The 19,646-nt window shown below is 43.6% G+C and overlaps 1 protein-coding gene across 1 annotated transcript in view; it reads left to right on the forward strand.

Moving 5' to 3' along the window:
• EPHB1 (EPH receptor B1) overlaps positions 1 to 6,583 on the forward strand; it is a 473,721-nt gene extending 467,138 nt beyond the window's left edge. The window contains exon 16 of the mRNA XM_055383292.2: positions 1,464 to 6,583. Within this exon, the coding sequence (XP_055239267.1) occupies positions 1,464 to 1,572 (109 nt within the window). The 3' untranslated portion in view covers positions 1,573 to 6,583. The remainder of the gene's footprint in view (positions 1 to 1,463) is intronic.
• Positions 6,584 to 19,646: the final 13,063 nt, after the last annotated feature.

Consider the following 19,646-nt stretch of genomic DNA (forward strand, 5'->3'; position numbering starts at 1 on the left):
GGAGGCAGTCTGCCCGTTCTCAGATCTCCAGCTGCGTGCTGGGAGAACCACTGCTCTCTTCAAAGCTGTCAGACAGGGACATTTAAGTCTGCAGAGGTTACTGCTGTCTTTTTGTTTGTCTGTGCCCTGCCCCCAGAGGTGGAGCCTACAGAGGCAGGCAGGCAGGCCTCCTTGAGGTGTGGTGGGCTCCACCCGGTTCGAGCTTCCCAGCTGCTTTATTTAACTAAGCAAGCCTGGGCAATGGCGGGCGCCCCTCCCCCAGCCTCGCTGCTGCCTTGCAGTTTGATCTCAGACTGCTGTGCTAGCAATCAGTGAGACTCCATGGGCGTAGGACCCTCCGAGCCAGGTGCCGGATATAATCTCCTGGTGTGCCGTGTTTTAATCCCGTCGGAAAAGTGCAGTATTCGGGTGGGAGTGACCCGATTTTCCAGGTGCCGTCCGTCACCCTTTTCTTTGACTAGGAAAGGGAACTGCCTGACCCCTTGCGCTTCCGGAGTGAGGCAATGCCTCACCCTGCTTCGGCTCGCGCACTGTGCGTGCACCCACTGACCTGCACCCACTGTCAGGCACTCCCTAGTGAGATGAACCCGGTACCTCAGATGGAAATGCAGAAATCACCCATCTTCTGCGTCGCTCACGCTGGGAGCTGTTGCTATTCGGCCATCTTGGCTTCTTCAATCACTGTTAAATTTTTATCATCATTGAGTTTGCAGTGGTTTCTCTATTTTTATGAAATGCTTTCACGTAGGTTTAAATGAGATAGATAGTGTATGGCACATGGGATGCATTCAAGCAGTGTTATGTATTATTATTAACTGAGGAAGAATGCATGGGTCTAGCACAGGTCAACTATAAGCCATGAACTTGTTCTTATTAATCCAATTTGGTGCTCTATCCTGGACATATTCCTTGGGTTCCTGATTGGGCAGATATTTTAGTTATTTTGAGCCCACTTTTCTTAAAAATGCATACATTAAAATTCACATGGAGGCAGCAAATGGAAACTCAGGGGAAACCATCAGAAGACCAGGTGAGCCCCACATCTTTTCAGTCTCAGTGGGTGATCACTAATTTAGGCAGAAAACTCCACAGAATAACTGAAGCCCCATATAGTGTGCACTTGGAGTGTTAAAAAATAGCAGAGGAAAATTCCAGTCCATCTGAGGGTCAGGAGACAATGAAGGGGCTGCCTTAGAGCCCGTACACAAGGAACACACCCCTGGAACAAGGCACAGCACTCCCAGGATTGCCTAAGCTGGAGGAAGCATTAGAGAAGAAGGAGAAAGTGAAAGTGAGCAGGAAAATCTCTAATTGGAAGTTTGCCAAAAACTTGGGTAAACTTAAGCTAGTTGGATTTTTGTAGCATGGCTACTTCCCAGGAGCATGGCTTTAGTGATGAGTTTTGATCTGCGAAAAGCTAACCTAACACTAAAGTGACTTCTTTTCTGGCTCTTTCCTCCTAGAGACCTCCTGAGAATAGGCATCACCTTGGCAGGCCATCAGAAGAAGATCCTGAACAGCATTCATTCTATGAGGGTCCAGATGAGTCAGTCACCAACAGCAATGGCATGAGAACTCTTGTTTCTTGGGGAAGGAGAGGAGGGAAAAGGACCAGGGTCAAGGGGGACCAGAGGTTGACCACTGTGGAATGTACTGGAGAGACTGGCTTCTCAGCTGAGGAATGCATTTCCATCAGTGGAGAATCAACTGGACCTGTTGCTAGCAGGCAATCTCCATTTCTCAGTGACAGAAGCATGTTTGAGATGCCGTGGGAAACCAAATATATAATGATAAAAATATAAAAAGGTGATGTTCAACAGAAGTGAAGACAAAACAATATGCATCATCAGGAGAACAAGAGTAAACCCAGCTCCCACCCTCAGTGGGCTGGAGTTGCCCAACCACAGGAAGAAAGGGAAGGAGGTAGAGGGAAGAAACAGAAGCAGTGTTCCATTTTCTTCCTCACCAATGACATTCTTTTCTTTTCTCCTTTTGTACTCCTCCCTGAGAGTCCCCTCCCTTCTCCCACACTCTTTTCCCTTTGCTCATGACTCCTGTAGGGAAGTTTCTTCAAACAAAACCCAGCTCCTGAGTCTCCAGATGTTGTTCTGTCAGTTGCCAAAGGACTTTGCTGACCACTGCATGGGGATCCAACCAATTCAATTAATGTCTTCATATTGAAGAAGAGATGTACCTTCAATTGAAAACCTCGTTTTTCTTTTGTTTGCATTTTCTGCAAAAAGGAAAAAGAAACCACAAATTGGAGAAAAAAAAGAAGAAAAACCTGTTTCCGTGTGCAAAAGAACACATATGTATGTCTGTGTTATAAAATGACTGTGCTTGTTCGTAACAGATGCAAACAAGAAAGAAGAACTGGGAAGTCTTTGCCCCTAGGAAATCCAAAGGGGCTGGAATGTGGTGTTGGTTTGGCTTTCTGGTTGGCCCAATCGGCCTATTGGCTCAATGGGAAGAGAGGAGAGGGAGAAAAATAAAATGAAAGAAAAAAAAAAAGTTTGCAAATTCAGACAGGAAACAGGTGAGTGGTTTGAATTGGATGCAGTGTGGGCCATCCTGGAATGATACTGACTGATTAATTATTCCTGATAACATCTGAAGAAAAGGAGAAGGAAAGTGTTTCTGGAGAATGTTCTTTCACATCACTGGATCTGCAATTCAAGAAGTGACAAGGGAGAATTCTTGCTTTACCTATGGACTGGCTTAAGCCGTGTGGCATCCGAGGAATGTTTCAAATGTGTCTGTGTTTCTCTTTACATTCCTTATTGTACCTCATTGTTCAATTCACTTTTGTAAATTCCACCTAACATTTAATTATTTTTGATTTCTCCTTTTACCTTAATCTCCTTGCTAATTTTATCTGTCTAATTAAAAAGAGCAGAAGCATGTCTGGGTTTACGTAAAATGGTGTCAGAGTGTGTATCCCTGGACCCCAGAGGGTTGTCCCCAAATTTCAGGAGAATCCTTAACAACTGTCCTTCTTCTTTCTAATGTGGGAGGGAGGGAACACATCCTTGACCCCATGAATGCCAAGAAGCAGAATGTAGTAAACTCTCTGGCACTGACGTGACCCAAAGGAAAAACTGAATAAATAAGGCTTAAGAAGTCGCTGGCAAATAAACATAAACAATCACCATGAATACACTATCAACCCTGATTTTAGTTTACGCACTGCATTTGAGAAGTCCACATCCAGGCCAATTTTGTAAATGTAGACTGCTTGCTTGTGGTTTATCTATGAACATGCAGTTGGGAGTGAAGAGATATGAGGCAGTGAAAGGTGTTATGGTTGCCAAGTAGCTCATTTAATACATGCTTACACTGATAATAGCCTTTTCCCCTAGTCATTGTTAACTTTGATATGGGGTGGTTCTTACCTTCTAAAATCACCGGCCAAGATTCCCCGAACAATTAACCCCTTCAAAGTGGCCCACAAGCCTGGGGGTACAGCGTTAATTCAGTGGAGCTCATCTTAAATCACCATCCATGGCTGAACCCCTGGAGAATGGAAGTGGATGGACAGAACTCCTCTCAGCAAGTTTGCCTGAGGCTGCAAAGGACCCCAATCCAACCATGCAGGTAGAAGAGAAAATTTCCCTTTATTAATTGCTTACCAATTCCATGCACAATTTACTAATTACCCCAAAGACCCCGATCCATGAGTATCATACAAGTCTAGGCAATTTGGCTAATCTACTCTCAATTTTCCACAGGAATGAATTTTAATCTGTCACTAAAGTCCTCTGGCAGAATCTTTAACCCCGAATTCTCACTACTGCCTCCACCAATGCCAACTCATCTTCTGGTTGTGGACAAAGCAGGGTCAAGGTGAAAGTCCTGTTAAACCCTTTGGCTTGGTTTCACCATAGATCCCAGAATGGAGACAGCGAGAATCCAAAGTGCACAAGAGGAAAGCATGAGGGGTCAGCAGAGCCAAGGCCAGGGTGCCTCAAGGCACAGTTTTCAGTGAGGTGGGCACGACCAAGATCTGGACACCCCCAACCCCCACAGATGCCCTGCACAAGGCCCCACCCCTACACCCCAGATGAACTACAGGAACACATGAAGCATGAAGAGAAGGAGATGTGTCACTAGTGAGTGAGACCTCACACATTACCTCTGCAGCACTGGGCCAGTCATGAACCTCTCTGAGCCTCAGTTTCCTCATCTGTGTAATAGGAAAATAATACCTACCTTCAATGAAGAGTATCTAACATTCCTGAGTAGGTTCTCTATGCCAGGCACTTATCTAACTGCCTTACATGCATGAAATCTCTTCCTCACCATAATCTTGTGAAATAGTAGCAGGTAATTTATTGTTCCCAATTTTGGATGAGGAAACAGAGACAAAGGACCTTCCCAGATCACACAATGGTGGAGTCAGGATTTTGATTCAGGCAACCTGACTCCTTGCTTTTAACCACTTACCCCAGTGGGTCTCACACTTGAGTGTGCATTGGTATCACCTAGAGGTATTGTTAAAACAAAGATCACAGGCCCCACCTTTGGGCTCCTGATTCAGCAGGTCTAGAGTGGAACTGGAGAACATGCACTTCTCACAAGTTTCCAGGTGCTGCTGATGCTGCTGGTCCAGGGACCATGCTTTGAGAACCACTGTATTACCCCAGCCTACCTTCCTGAGAATTAGTGATAATAGACATAAAGCTCCTGCTTCAGGAAATAATAGTGATTGAGGTTCTTGAGATACCCAGAAAGAAGGGAACGAACCCTCACACTTTTGGCATGAAGTGATGGGAAAGGCTGGTTCACATCTTGTATCTCTTCCACTGGCACATTTAGCTCCAGGGGGCTTTACTAACACCTTCAAAGAAGCTCTGTGGGGAGAATTATGTCAGTGAGACCCCAATGCTCTAAATTTCAGCTACGTATGCTGCCTCATCATCTCACAGAAGACTAAATCCAATTTGGACCCTTAGTTAAAAACACACTTTGCACAATGGTCAGTGGCCCATAGCCCTGAGAGCCAGGCTAAAGAGATGGAACCTGCAGCCATGCTGTGCAGCCCAGGGTGTGGCTCACAGAAAGGGGACTGCTCAGCCAGCACACCTGCAGCCACTGGGAGTCACGTGGGCAGAGGTCACACGGGGGCAGGTGGGAGATGTTTAATTAATGTTCCCAGGTCAAGGGTAATGGGAAAGGAGGTGATGTGTGGAGAATCCTTGGAGATTATGCCCCACCTTTCCACACCCTCTCCCTGCCCCTTCCAGCACTCAAAGACATGAATGACTGGTAGAGAGGTAGATAAATCTACAGATTGTATGTTTATTGTATCACCTGGGTGTCCAAATACATTCACACACTACTGAAATTATGTGCTTCTTCCTGCCTTCCACCTCTCCATATGTCTCCTTCCCACCACATTACGTGTGGAGCCAGGTCACTGGATTCTTGCCGAGGCCACCTGGGATAATTGAAATTAAATGAGAACGTAAAGTTTTCCTTGACCATGCACTTACGAAGAGAGCAGAGAAATTAGTGAGGGTTGAGGAATAGGACTTTAGGAATATCGGAGGGCAGGAAGACTGAGACATAGAGCCGGAAGAAGAGAATCTACAAAGTATCAGTTAAAATGAAAGGTTCTAACAGTTCCCTCGCGTTCTAAGAAGGCCTTTTTGGGGAGCCTGGGAATTTCATCATCTTTTCAGAAATATTAGTGGCTCTGGCACCAACTGGCTGAGGGCATGGTGAGGTCACTGTCAGTGAAGCAAGGGGGAAGGCACAGCCATGACAGGGATCAGCCACAAACAGGCACCATCCAGAGCACTCCAAGGACACTCAGTGCTAAAAGAGGCCTTAAGATTCCTATCAGCCCGAGTTCTGCATTGGCTGAGACTCGCAGTCCGTGTAGAAGTCATAGAGCCATTTCTGAAAGTAGTGAGAGGTTTTGTATTGTCCAAGATATCACTGGGACAGCAGGCAGGAGCATAGTAGAGGGGAATCCCTGAGGTCACAGAAAGGTGGCCAAAAGAGGAAGGGTATGTCTGGATCACACTGGAAGGTCACTCGAGTTGACTGAGGTCCAATGGCAACTATGTTCACCACTAGGGAGTCTCTTGAGACCAGCCATTTCCAAATGAGAACAGTTATACAAGAGGTCTGAGAACAAATTATCAGTCCCTCTCAGAGAATGCAAGCCCTGGTAGGGGGTGGAAGGATGTGTTCTGCAGACCTGATTAAGAGTGGATGGGATGGATGGGCCTCCATCACTCTCTGGGGAAAAAGGAGAGCTCTCCCTCCTGCATCCCTCCTGGGCTGGCCTTGTTATCACTGGTCCTTGAGGGGTTCTCATGCCGCTGTGAGTCATGACTTAGCACACAGTATCCTAGCAGAAGCTTGTGGTAACTCTCCAAATGAAAGTGGCCACAGGGCACATCCTACTCACCTATGTACTCAGCACTCAGCACACTGTCTGACACATGGAAGATGCTCAATAAATGTGTGGTGACTAAAATAAGTTTGAATTGAGAAAGTTTAACATGTCATTATTTCACCTACAAAAGTCCATGACCTTAAAGAGCATGCTTTAAAATAAATTAATCCCTGGGTATTTAGTTGGAATCTTTCTCAATTACTCTAACTGCTATCAATCGTAGCCTATTCTAATTTTAGTTTTGTGAAGTTTAAAATGCTCCTTTTAAACCCTGTTTGAATCTTTAAAATAATGTCACAGTTTTCCCCAGAGCCCAAGCCTGGGGTGAGGCAGCCTCCCACTGAGTGTCAGTCATCGTGCAAAGGCCTTGAGATGCAGGAATGAATTTGATGTTGTCCCTGGTACAATGCAGCAAATTCGAAGGACATTGAAGAGCAGAGGTGAAGGATGGCCCAACCCTCTGAGAGCAGAACCAGGGCTGTGTCCTGCTGGAAGATGTCTGGCTGAGCGGAGAAGATGGGCAGCACTTCTCTGGCCAGTGAAACTTCATTGGTGTTTTGTACAACTACCTCTACTCTAAGGCTTTCTTCCAAGAGTTGTTTGTCCTTTCTAAAGCCACTATTACTCTAAGAATTCCTGTGGCCTCCCTTTCACCAGAAGAAAAAAAAATGTTGAAATAAGAAAACAAAACAAAATTATGGGCAAATGAGCTACTTCTAAGCAACCGAGAAATACCGTTAAATGAGAGAAGTTCTCTTTACCCCAAGAAAACTTTGGTTTTCTCTTCTGGTCTTATTTAAATTCATATTTGCATGTACATGAGCAACTGCTATACTCTGAAAATGGCTTTCTGACAGAATACAATGACAAGTAAATTTCAACTACAATTTTTATAGCAGAACTCAATGTTGTAAATAACTCCAATGGGAAAATGAAGAGGGCTATGGGAGCATAGAGGCGGCACTACCATTGTCCCAGGCAGTTAAAGAAGGCAACCCCAGGGTGGTCTGCTAAACTGGAACCTGAGGAATGGAAGAAGTTATCAAGTTGAGGGGGTGGTGTCAGTGGTGGAACTCAAATTGTAGGTAGAAGGAACAGCAAGGGCCAAGGTTCAGAAGCCAGAGAGTACATGACGTGTTTGTGGGCTCACATGCTGCTGGAGAGGCTGGAGAATACAGTGCTCCCTCTGAGCAGCTGGAGGGGTAGCAGGGGCTAGAGCATGATAAGGAATCCAGGTATTACTCTGAGTGTAAGCTGTGGAAAGTAGGTTGAAGCAAGGGAGTTATATTTTATACAAATCATTCTGGCCACAAAATAGAAAACCGAATGGCAAAAGTTGATTCAGGGAGACTAGTTGAAAGCCTGGTGTAATAATCTCAGCAGATGATGGCAGCCTGGGTGAAGGCATAGAAGTAGCAGTGGGGATGGAGAAAAGTGGATTGATTCAAGAAATAAGGAGGAGGCAAGAGCAGCAGAAGGGAAAGGGGGATTGGCTTTCAGGGGTGAGGGAAGGAAGAGTTGAGGATGACACTCCAAGTTTCTGATTTGGGAAAATGGGTGGATGTTGATACCATTCACTGACACAGAGAATACAAAAGGAGGAAGAAATTGTGGGAGAGGGGGACAATACGAATTTGAGTTGCCTATGAGCCATTGGATATAGGGCTGCATAATTCAGCAAAGAGATTTGGGCTGATGAAATAGATTTGGGAGCCATCCTTTGTCTAGATGGTAATTAAAGCCACAGGAGTGGAGGAGTTTACTGCATGAGAATGTGAGTGGAGAGAGAAGTGAGCCCACATGGGACCCTGAGAAACAACTATATTTAACAAATGTCCAGGCAAAGGAAGACTCACAGAGGAGTCTGGACAGAGTCACTACAGAGAGAGAGAAAAATCAGGAATGTGCAGTGTCCATGGAGCCAATGGGAAAAATCTCAGGGAGGGAATGGTGGTCCCGATTCCCAGTGTTGCCAAAAAGGGTTAGTATTAGGTAAGGATTAAAAACTGCCCATGTGTTTAGCCACAGGAAGGTCTGGGTGACTATGGTAAGAGCAGTTTCAGCAGAGAGGTGTTGGTAGAAGATGCTAGCTGAGTCGAGGAAAGAGAGAACATCACAATCTTTCAAAAAGAGTGACTTTGAAGAGGAGAAGAAAAGTAAGGATGTCGCTGGAGGCTCTTTTCGGTGGTTGTTATTTTGTTATTTTTTAGTGGGAAGGACTTGAACGTGTTTAAAAGCTAATGAAAAAGATTCCACAGAGAGAGAAAAAGAGAAAGAGGATAATTGAGAGGGTCAGACCCCAAGAAGGCAGGGAGTTCAGGTGGAGGGATGGTACGGCTTAAAGTGAAGCAATTCCAATTTGGTTTGGAGGATGAATAAAGGAAGCATGGCGTGAGTTCCTGGCAGAGCTCAACCTCACCTTCCAATTTCTTCACAGTCTAATCACTTAGTTCCCACAACCTCTTGTGATGAAGAGCCGTGACTGAACTCACAGACCTTGCCATGGCAATGTGAGAGGAATCAGGCAAGCACACCCATTTCTAATGAAATGGGAGAGTCGGCAACGAGAGGATCTAGTGAGGAAGGAAGATGAAAACATCACAGGCTCTTCTGCTCAGAAGCCCTCAGTGGCTACCCAATACCAGTTTCTGGTCATGCCCACCTCTCCAGGAAATGAAGGCTGCAGAAAGTGTCCCGTGTCTAAACTGTATGGCTAGAATGAACTGCTTCCAGTTCTGAGCAGCTTGTCCTCCTTTTGCTAGATTGTTGTGGCTCTGTGTTGACTCTTGGAGATCTCCCTCACCCCCATGCTAAAGCAATTGCCTTCCTCCTCCAGCATACACTAGGAAAGGTCTGGACCCAGGAGGCTGAGCACACAAGCACCTAACCCTAAATGCCAGTGGAGTATGGCATGCCAACTGCACTTCTGTGTGATCATAGACACCTCAGGGATCTCTGACCGTAGCCAAGATGTTTTCAGAGAAGAAAATGCTGATTAGGGCTCCTGTACCAAGTTTGGGTATAAGGTGACACTTATACCTTACATTTATAAACGTAGACATTTCCAGCTGTCACCCTTATACCCGAACTTAGTACAAGAGCCCTAATCAGCATTTTCTTCCCTGAAAGTAAAGGGAGCCTTCTCCTCTTAGTGGATCTTACATTCTTCTTGGAATGTGAAGGGAATCTTTCCACCAGCTAATTAGAGGATGTGCTCCTGGGTTGGGGGCTGAAATTACGGCCACTTGAGAAGTTCTCAAAAATAATAATCATAAATTAAATAATATAAATGGTAATAGCAATTGCCATTTTTTTGAGTGCTTACTACGAGCCAGGCAAACTAATTACTTATACAACTGTTATTATACCCATTTTGAAAGTGAATTAACTAATGAGGTTCAGAGAAGTTCAAGTAGCTTGTTCTAGATCACACTGAAAAGCAAGGATTGGAACTGAGCCTATTTGCCTGAAGTGTGTTTTCTGAGTTACCAAGCCATATCCCCACCTGAGCTAGATGCCTTCTGGAAATTCCTACTGGCCACCTGAGTCCTGCCACCCAGTGCAGGCAACATATGTACACTCTGAGGCTTTGTGTCTATAAAATGGGAGTAATATTCAACCCACAGCGTTTTGCAAGGGTGAAATGAGGGGCCACACATAAATCACATAGTTTAGGTCCTGGTTGTTGGGAGTACTCAGTAAATGGTGGCTAGTATCAGTTTACTTTCCTTCTAGCGATTTGGAAACATGATATAAAAATAGAAAATGAATGGATCCCTGAGGTTTGTTGTAAAAAGTCGTCTTGCCTTCTGATAAAGGTCAATCCTTAACCTCCATGGATGTGGGGGTTTTGTGAACTTCATGGTTACGTGTAACTGTCATCATAATCATTTCTCCCCTTCGCCTTGCATGTTTGCAGAGATTGGAGCTGAGCTTTGCCTTGCTCCTGGGTGGATTCCCAGGCTGCTTGCCATATTGGACCACTGGCTAGATTCTGGAACTTCAATATGTTGTATAGGCACATTGCTTGCTCATTCACACAGGCCTATGGCTTTTCATCCCTGCTACTAAGTCAAATATCCTCTTCCGATTAAAGCCCAATTTCTGGGCCTATTAGTCCATATGAAGAGATTTCTTCAGTTAAATAACTGTTCAGAGATTTTCTTGTGACTGAAATGTCATCCTCGGGGTCAATTTATTGGGTTTCCAAAAGTGTGGTGAGTGCACCATTGGGGGTGAGAGGGTTTCAGGACACATGTACCCACATCCTTTATACATTTATGTTAATATACACTACAGAAAAATATAGGTAGCACAAAAACATATACATTATTTCACACTAATTATAATGTTCCTTTAAAAATAAGTTTATGAAAGTAAAACTGGTTCTTGGTTTTAGGTAAATAATGGTAACTAAAAGATAATACAATTAATGTGTGGATATGGTAAAACATTGTGGAGGGAACTGAAAAATTCAAATGTGGAAACCTATGAATCCTTATGACCTCTGTCCCCATTTCCCAACACCACCCCTCTTGCACCCATCAAGTCTGTCACGGTCCCTGGTGGCCACTGCTCAACCCCTGCCCTGTCCCACCTCCTCTCACCTGGCTGCTTCCTTGCTCTGCTTCAAGCCTCAGCTCTACTTGAAGGAGACCAGATTCCTCCCACTTGGGTTAGCTGCTTCTCCTCTTTGCCCACTCCATTCTCTGTGCTTCTCACCATCACAGTGTTCAGCCCTCTGTATTATCACGGTCTGTTCATGCATCTTTATCCCTGGGAGCTCCGTCAAGCAAAGGAGCGTGTCTTATTCGTGGCTGAATCTGCAGGCCTGGGGCACTGTCTTCATACAGTAAATCTGCAGAATAAATGAACTAATAATTGAATCCAGGCACCTTTGCCATCAGTCACTTCTAACTGAGGAAAGCAAAAGACCAAGCATGCTCATTGATTACATTGATTCTTCTTGAAGTTACTTCACCTCAGGCTCAAGGTTGGGCCATGTATATTACAACTCTCTAGGACTCCGTGGACATAACCCTGCTCACATGATTTCATTTGTGCTCTCTCTAAATGAAAATACAGCAGCTGGGCAGGGCACCTGGTGGTGGGTCTCCCTGTAGAATAGAGCAGATGGCACCAAGCCTTTCATCTATTTTGCCCAGGAAGGGGAGAGCTCCTCTGCCTACTGGTGACCTCTAGCCTTACTCACAGTCCGGTATTTTCCAAACACAAAGTGCCTACTGCAATTTTGAAAGATATTCTCTCTGACATCCAATTTAACAATTAACAATTTTGTTATTTTTTTTTCCCCACCATGGGGCTCAGCTCCTGCTGAGATGTTTCACAGAGAGGGCAGTTTGCCAAGCATTAACTTGTCTGGCCCAGGGGGCATTACTGTACAGCTGATTTCATTTGAGTGAACATCATTCCTTTGGTCTTATTTGCAAACTGTCATATGCTGCTGAGATTTAGTTAACTGTTTATGGTTCTGAAACTCATGGCTAGCCAGAGTGCAAGAAAACTGAGCATCTCTTCCAGACTCCAGTGCAATAGATCTAACCTATTAGGAGATGGCAAAATGTTTCCACTGAAGGTCAGATAGTTATTATATTAGGTTTTGTGGACCATATGGTCTCTTTTGCCACTATTCATCTCTGCTATTGTCCCATGAAAGCAGTCATTGACAATATTTAAATTGATGGGTGTGGCTGTGCTCCCATAAAGCTTTCTTGATAAAAACAGGTGGAGGGTTGCGGTGGTATATGTACCATAGTTTACTGAATCCTTGTGTAACTTAGTGATTAAGACCTCCTGCTCTATAATTGGGCCAACCCGGACATGACCTGCCTAAGGTGGACTGGACAAGTGGTGGCTAGAGTCAGAGAGCTTGGGGCAGACTTCAGGAACCTAAAATATTTGTAAAAGCCTCACCAACTAAATCCTGATCCCTGGGACTATCTAATCAGCCTCATTAGGCAGTCCTTACCAATGGGTCTTGCAGTCATTCTTGAAAGCTGGTTTCAGGCGAATCTTAGTGTACTGTAACATGGCTAACCACCACAGAAAGGTATAAACAAAGCAAGCCTCCCAGAATATAACATGAGTGGTGAAAAGCAGATGGTTCGTGATGAGTGTTAAAAAGCCAGTGTTCCTGGAGTAAAGCATCAGGAAAAGGAACCGTCAGTAACTATGGACTCTGATTTCTTGGCAAATGGTGAGACCTTCTCTGGAGAGTCAATGGGAAAAGTAGAAACATATAAGCAGGTGACTCAGGAGAGGGCAGCCGTAGTGAAAGGCTGGAGGAGAGTCTCCAAGAGGAAACATTACATATTTGTGTATTTGTAAATTATTTATTTGTATATTTGTTCATCCATTCATTCATAAGTCTTTACTAGATCCCTATAAATGCCAGGCACACCTTTACTCTAAGCTCACAGTCTAAAAGGGGAGTTAACCAGGAAATTAAAAACAACATGAGAAGTGCTGCAATAGTGGCGGGAATCCCGAGGGAGGGCTGTGGAGCTGGTTTGTGAGGGTTTGGGCCTTCTGGATTAGGGATCTGAAAGGAGGCAAGGAGGCCATTTCCAGACAACACCTAGCTGTTCACCACACGCAGGCAGCACCAGGTTTGCCCCTAGGAGAGGCTGGCTTGAGAAGCTTGGCCCCAAGCTGCCATCACCCCCTTCTCCCCCACACCAGGGCCCATGTTGCTGGCTTTGAAGGAAGTGCCTTGATGACCAGACCCTGCCTGGTCCCCACTCTGGCCCCCAGGCTACCAGCCCACCTCTATGCTCTGAGCCCCCAGAGTTTCCCTGAGCACTGGGGAGAGATTTACCGCACTCCACACACGATGGGGAAGTCATCCCTTTTCCAGCCCATGATGCGAAGCAAGCATAATCAGCTGCCGCACACATGTAATTAGAAGAAATAAGACCAGTAAGAGGAAATTGGTTTAAGTAAGCCCAAAATGACTTTTTTATAATGAAGAAATAAATCTCAGATAAAAGAAGCTAGCTGAAGCCAGAGCACACACTATCTTTCCTTTTGTTGCACAACCTGTTTTCAGAAGAGAAGCCAAGGTCACCTCACAAAGCAGGGTTCCACCTCATTCAGACCATGGGGTTGGTGATTCTGCTTCTGGTGCGCAGGTGGAGGGGGTTTTGGGTGAATCCCATGTGCACTGGTGCACGTCTGTAGACCCAGGCAGCTGCTTCTCTGATCCCAGGACTCCCGATTGCATTCTTATCTCAGTCGTGTTCCCTGTGGCAGAATCTGCATCCCTGGGCTGGGCCCTGTCTCCTCATACCCCTTCCTCTAAATGTATTTGATGTAACTTCCCATTGGGCAGCTGCCCCTCATGCATGCTCGCCGCCCCTCACTCCCCTCTCACTCCCTCCTCCTTTGCTCTGGGAAATTCTTTTCAGCTGTCAGTCCCACTTCTACATTTCTATGGCAACCACAACCCCCAGCCTCATTGCCTTTCCCCACCTTGCATTTATCCCCGCCCCCCTCTTCCTTTTGCAAGTAGGATTTTCTAGGAAAGCTGCTGATAGACTGGGGTTCCAGTAATTTTCTTCATAAAATAAACAGTTGAGCAGAGGGAGTTGGGGGCAGCAGGACCAGCTGAGGGGGCCACTGGGAAACAGAGAGTCGAGAAAGCAAGCAGTACAGTGCAGTGCACATATGAAGGAAGAGTCCTGGGTGCAGCAGTTGACAGCCTCAAATCCACCTGGGCCCACAGTACTGAGCAAGGTGTGGCAGCCTCCCCCGAGGCATGCAGGGACAGAGTGCCAAGTGTTAGCACTGACTGGTGGCCATCACAGCTGCACAGCCAGGAAGGGGCAAGGCGGGTCAGGCCCCAGAGGAGACATGCCTGCCAGGCTGCTCTGACACAGACCAAAGGGAGCGAGGACATAAGCTGCAGCCCGCAGGGGAAATTATCCCAAATATCCTCATTACAAAGGCAAGTGCCTCTGAACCCATCAGCACTTAACTGCCGGAAGTGCCCTCTCCTTGGAAGACAGGGCCATTTTACCAACTCTAATGGCCATTTACATCCATCCTAGTCCACTGAGAGTCCCAGGCTCCTCTGGGTACTGCAGGCCGCCAAGCAGGTGTCAGGGAGAGGGCAGGTGCAGGAAAGTGATGGCCAACAGGAGGGCACATGGCTGGGGGCCAAGGAGGCAGGCCACTTAGCTGGAGGGAGTAAGCATGTAGGAGCTCAGAGAAGAGGGTAAATATTATTACGTGACTTTTTATAAATGAAAGAAATATGTTTTTGACTGCTAATGACCTTCAAATTAGCAGCTTTTTCAGAAAACACTTATGTATTTTTAATTCCAAACATAGCTGAGTGTCAGTTGCAGCAGCAATGAAAGCAGCAGGGCAGCTGGGTAGTTTTAAATAAGAGGGAACCGAGATCATTATTTTTGAAACTGTCAGCTTTTACGCCTCTTAATGGATTCACTTTCTATCATCTCCCCCCACCCTGCTATGGTCTTTGAAGATTCCCAGGCATTCTCTGTGGGATAGAGGAACAGAGGCACAGCCTTGTCATGTGGAAGGACCTGGGCTTTAGTTCCCACCTTGTCTATAAGGGCATGACAGTAACTGGCAGGGAGACTTAGCACAAAGTGCTTCCAAAGAGCATGGGAGAGAAAAGAATTTCAGCCTGGGATACAGGGACTCGGGGTTTCTTTCTCTAGCCTTCTCCTGATTTCATGTTAGAAAAAGAGATCAGTGACCTGAGAGCATCTGAAGGAGGAATGGAGAGGACAATGACAAAGACAATGAGGGAGAGAAGGAGACAGATAGAGAAATGCCATGAGAGTTTGAGGGATAGGGAGGATGAGCAAGCAATAGGTCAGCGCTTCTCAACGCGTGGGTCTCTGGCCAGCCACAGCAGCAGCAGCACCTGAGAGCTTAGAAATGCAACTTCCCATGCCCCAGCCCAGATGCACTGGATCAGGAACTCAGGGAGAGGACCCACGATCTGTGTTTTTATAAGCCTTTCAGGTGGTTCTTATGCTCACAAAAGTATGATGACCACTGACCTAGAGCAGAGGAATCATGGCAGAGAGAGGAAGAGAGGAGTCAATGGCAATGGAGAAGGAGGAAAACAAGAGAGAAGAAAAATGTGGGGATGAGTCAGTGGGGCTCCAGACCTCTGGCCTTCCACAAATATACTCCACATTGTTTTGGAACCATCAGCCCTCAGGGGACTGTTCCACTGACACTGCCACCCAGTTTCACCACGTGGAGCCTCTCTTTACCAGTGGGGTTCCTAGCAGAGCTGACCTCTAAGTCGCCAGTGACCCCCAGCTATACCAGGCTTCTTCCAACACAGGGAGAGGGTGCAACATCATTTCACTGGTCTGAAAAAATGGGGTTTCTGCTCCTCTTTTGCTCACGTGGACTCCTGAGCAGCCTTTTTCACTGTGCACTTCACTTTTATTTTCAGCTACCAGAAAGATCAGCTACCAGGTTAAATTTTAGATAAAAGTTGAGCTCTTTTCCAAGCTGTGAGGCCAGTGGACAAACAGAAAAAATATTGCCTATTTGGTCTTGGAGCACCTAGCACTTAAAGCATGATTGGCCCTAAGTTAACAATGATTGTTCAAAGTTAACAAATGTATGCTTTCTATAAATCTAGCCAATAGACCTTTATTAAGTTTCTAGTTTGTGCAGAGGTAACTCTGGCCTGACTGCTGCCTCCTTGGTAAAACCGGGGGTAAGAACCCTTGCCAAGAGGCCCTGACATCACCCAGACCTCAGACTGGTACTCACTTTCTCCAAAGACTCTGATCTTCTCAGGCCCCATGACCAAATAGGAAATATTCTTGCTGTTTGTCCACTGGCCTGTTTGTCCACAGCCACTCTGGAAATGTGAAAACATCTTAAGGAGGTTCCTGGGACTATTCTGATCTTGGCACAGCTAAGTAAAACCATTCATTTGACAATATTTACTTATTAGAGACTCTAAGCCACCTGGAAACAGGCAATATTTTCAGGTATTTGGGATTCGTCACTAAACAAAACACAGATCTAGGTCCACCATAGGATTTAGCAAGGAGCACCAATAACTAACACTAAACGTAATTCATAAATTATCTAGTACCTTTGAAGATGAAAAGTACACAGAAAGAAGAAAAGTTGGAGAGTGGGGAAAGAGTTGTTTTGAATTAAATTAAGGTGATCAGGACAGAACTCACTGAAAACGTGGGATTTGAGCAAATATTTGAAGTAAAGGGAGTGAGCCATGATGGAAGAGTCTTTCAGGCAGAAGCTGCTGGAGCTATCACCTGGTGTATTCAAAGAATAGCAAGTCGACTTTCCATTTGCTATATAATTTAAGCCTCATCATGCCCTAATGTACTAGGTATTATTACTAGCATTTCACAAATGTAAAAACTGAGGCTTAGGAAGGCTGCATGGATTAGCAAAGGCTGTCCCAATAGTGTGTGGCAGAGCTGTTATTCCAATCCTGACTGAACCGATCCTAAAACACATATTATTTTTTAAAATACACCTTGCTTCCCAGTGTGTGAAGATGGGTGTGGGGATGCTGACAAAAAATAAGACACAGAGTCCAGCCACAGAGACAAGAGAGATGCCACAGTCAGTAGGCACCGGCACACGGCAAGGGAGTTCCGACCATATATGGTTTGACCATCAGACAGTGAAGGAGACATCTCTGCCAAGAACAATGGTCTCACACTGGAAAGCATGAAATTCATGCCCAAGAGAAGGTACAAGTCCTACACCATAACAAAAAAATTAAAGAGAAGGCTGCCATACTAAGAGAATTTAAACCTCCTGTCCCAAATGACTGATGTCACAAGACTCTGCCAGAAGTTGTCTGATGGGAAGGAATTGAGGCAATCTGGGTGAACATTGCTGGGAAAGTCAATAGCCAAAATGTGGTGGATGAACATGATGAAGTCCTATGTGTTCCAGAAAATGGGCTACTAGATTTTCACATAACCACCTGCATAGATTTTTAAATTTTATTTTAATTTATAATAGACAATAATTGTACATATTATGAATATGTATATAGTGATGTTTTGATGCATGTAATATACAATGATTAGATCAAGATAATTCCCGTATCATCTCAAACATTTATCACTTATTTGTATTGGGAACCATGGATGTCCTCCTTTTATCTATTTGAAACTATATAATACATTATTGTTAACTGTAGTCATCCTGCAGTGCTATAGAACACTAGAACTTACTCTTCCTATCTAGCTGTAATTTTGTGTCCTTTAACATATCTCTCCCCTTCCCTTCCTTCCCCCTACCCTTCCCAGCCTCTAGTATCCTCTGTTCTACCTTTTACTTTTATGAGAACCACTTATTTAAAGATCATAGGTTTGAATGGGCAAAAGAAGAGAAGGATGGGTATATAATATGACAATACACATTTTATAAGAATAAACACATCCAAAATGTCTGTACTGAACACAATATAATGGCTGTTTATGCTTGGGAAGGATGAAGATAATCTACCCCTTCCTCAATTACTTCATTTGCTGCATATATATATATATATATATATATATAATATATATATATCTGCTACGCATATATAAACAGATATGTATATATCTGTTTGTGGATATCCGAAATGCTTCATTAGTCTGTCAACTTTTATTCCAGGCAGCACTATCTTAATTAACACAGCCTCAGTGCACATTTTAATGTATAATGTGAGTCATCTATCTTTATCCACTTTTATAATTCTCATAGCTGTTTTCGTCTGTACATTTTCCAGGTAAATCATGGGATAATTTTGTAAAATTCCAAAACATCAATATGTTTACTGATACAGCTGTAAGTATTAAATTGATATGAAGAGAATGGACATATTTACCAGATATATCTTCTTATTTACAAATATGGCATTTCTGTCCATTTCTTCAAGTAGTCTCTTATAGTCCTCAGCAAAATTTTGTACTTTTCATACATATGCTGTATATTTCTTGCTAAAATTTTATTTAGTTTATATTTTGCTGTAGTCAGGGATCTATTCTTTTTTATTATAATTTCTAATTGTTTTAAAATATATTTTAATAACTGCCCAACATATTGAGCATTATTTTTGTTAAATAGTTATTTAAGGGATTTTATTATTTTGGCTCTTTTTTTATTTAGGCATATAATAGTACAGTCTATGATAAAAGAGAGTATTAATTCTAAGTCATCAATTTTTAAATCTAATTTTCCTGCCTTATCACATAGTCTAGAACTTGTATAAAAATATTCAGTAATAGTATTGGCAAACATAGTTATCTTTTTTCTTACTTAAATGAAAATGTCTTCATTGTTTCACAGTGAGATATAATTTTGGTTGCTGCTATTATCCACATATTGAAATAAGGGCATTTCTATATTTCTTTTACTAATAATTTTTATTTAGAATGGATATTGTATTTTTTCAAATGCATTTTAGCATTTAGAAAGAAGATGATATATTAAACCAGAATTGAATTCATAAAGTAAACTCTAGTTTATCTTGGCATATTTTGTTTTTAATTTACTAGTGGATCTGATATATTACAATTTTACATAAAATTCTTGCTTCTGTATTAATAACTATGATTACTGGATAGTTTTCTAATTTGTGTATTCATGCTAGCCTTTTCAGCATTTTACTATCAATGGTCCTGATTGTCATTTTAATTAAACTATAAAGGAAACAATGTCAAAATTTGAGTCAACAGCTTGATAAATTCAACATCTTGGTAAACTCAAGCAAATTCACTCATGTAACTATCACCCAAATCAGGAAATAAATTCACTGGCATTAAGCATCCTCCCACTAACTATGCCCCCAAACTGTTTTGCATTCTTTTGAACCTTATACAAGTGGAGTAGTATAGTATATATTATTCTGTGCTTGATTTGTTCTGCTCAAATCATATTTGTGAAATTCATGTTTTTATAATAGTAATTCATTCATTTTGACAGCTGTATAGTATTTATTTGTATGATCATATCATAATTTATTTCTTTACTCCATTATTATACATTTGGACTGTTTTCAGTTTTCTATTATTATGAATAACTGTACTATGAATACTCTGGCATGTGCTCTTCGGTGTACATGTTTTTGATACATGCATGCATGCACTTCTATTACTACATACCTATAAGTAATATTGCCGGATCATAGGACATATACATGTGCTGCTTTAGTAGACACTTTCAAATATTTTCCAAAGTGGTGAAA

Source organism: Gorilla gorilla, chromosome 2 (genome assembly GCF_029281585.2).
Source record: "Gorilla gorilla gorilla isolate KB3781 chromosome 2, NHGRI_mGorGor1-v2.1_pri, whole genome shotgun sequence".
NCBI lineage: Eukaryota > Metazoa > Chordata > Mammalia > Primates > Hominidae > Gorilla > Gorilla gorilla.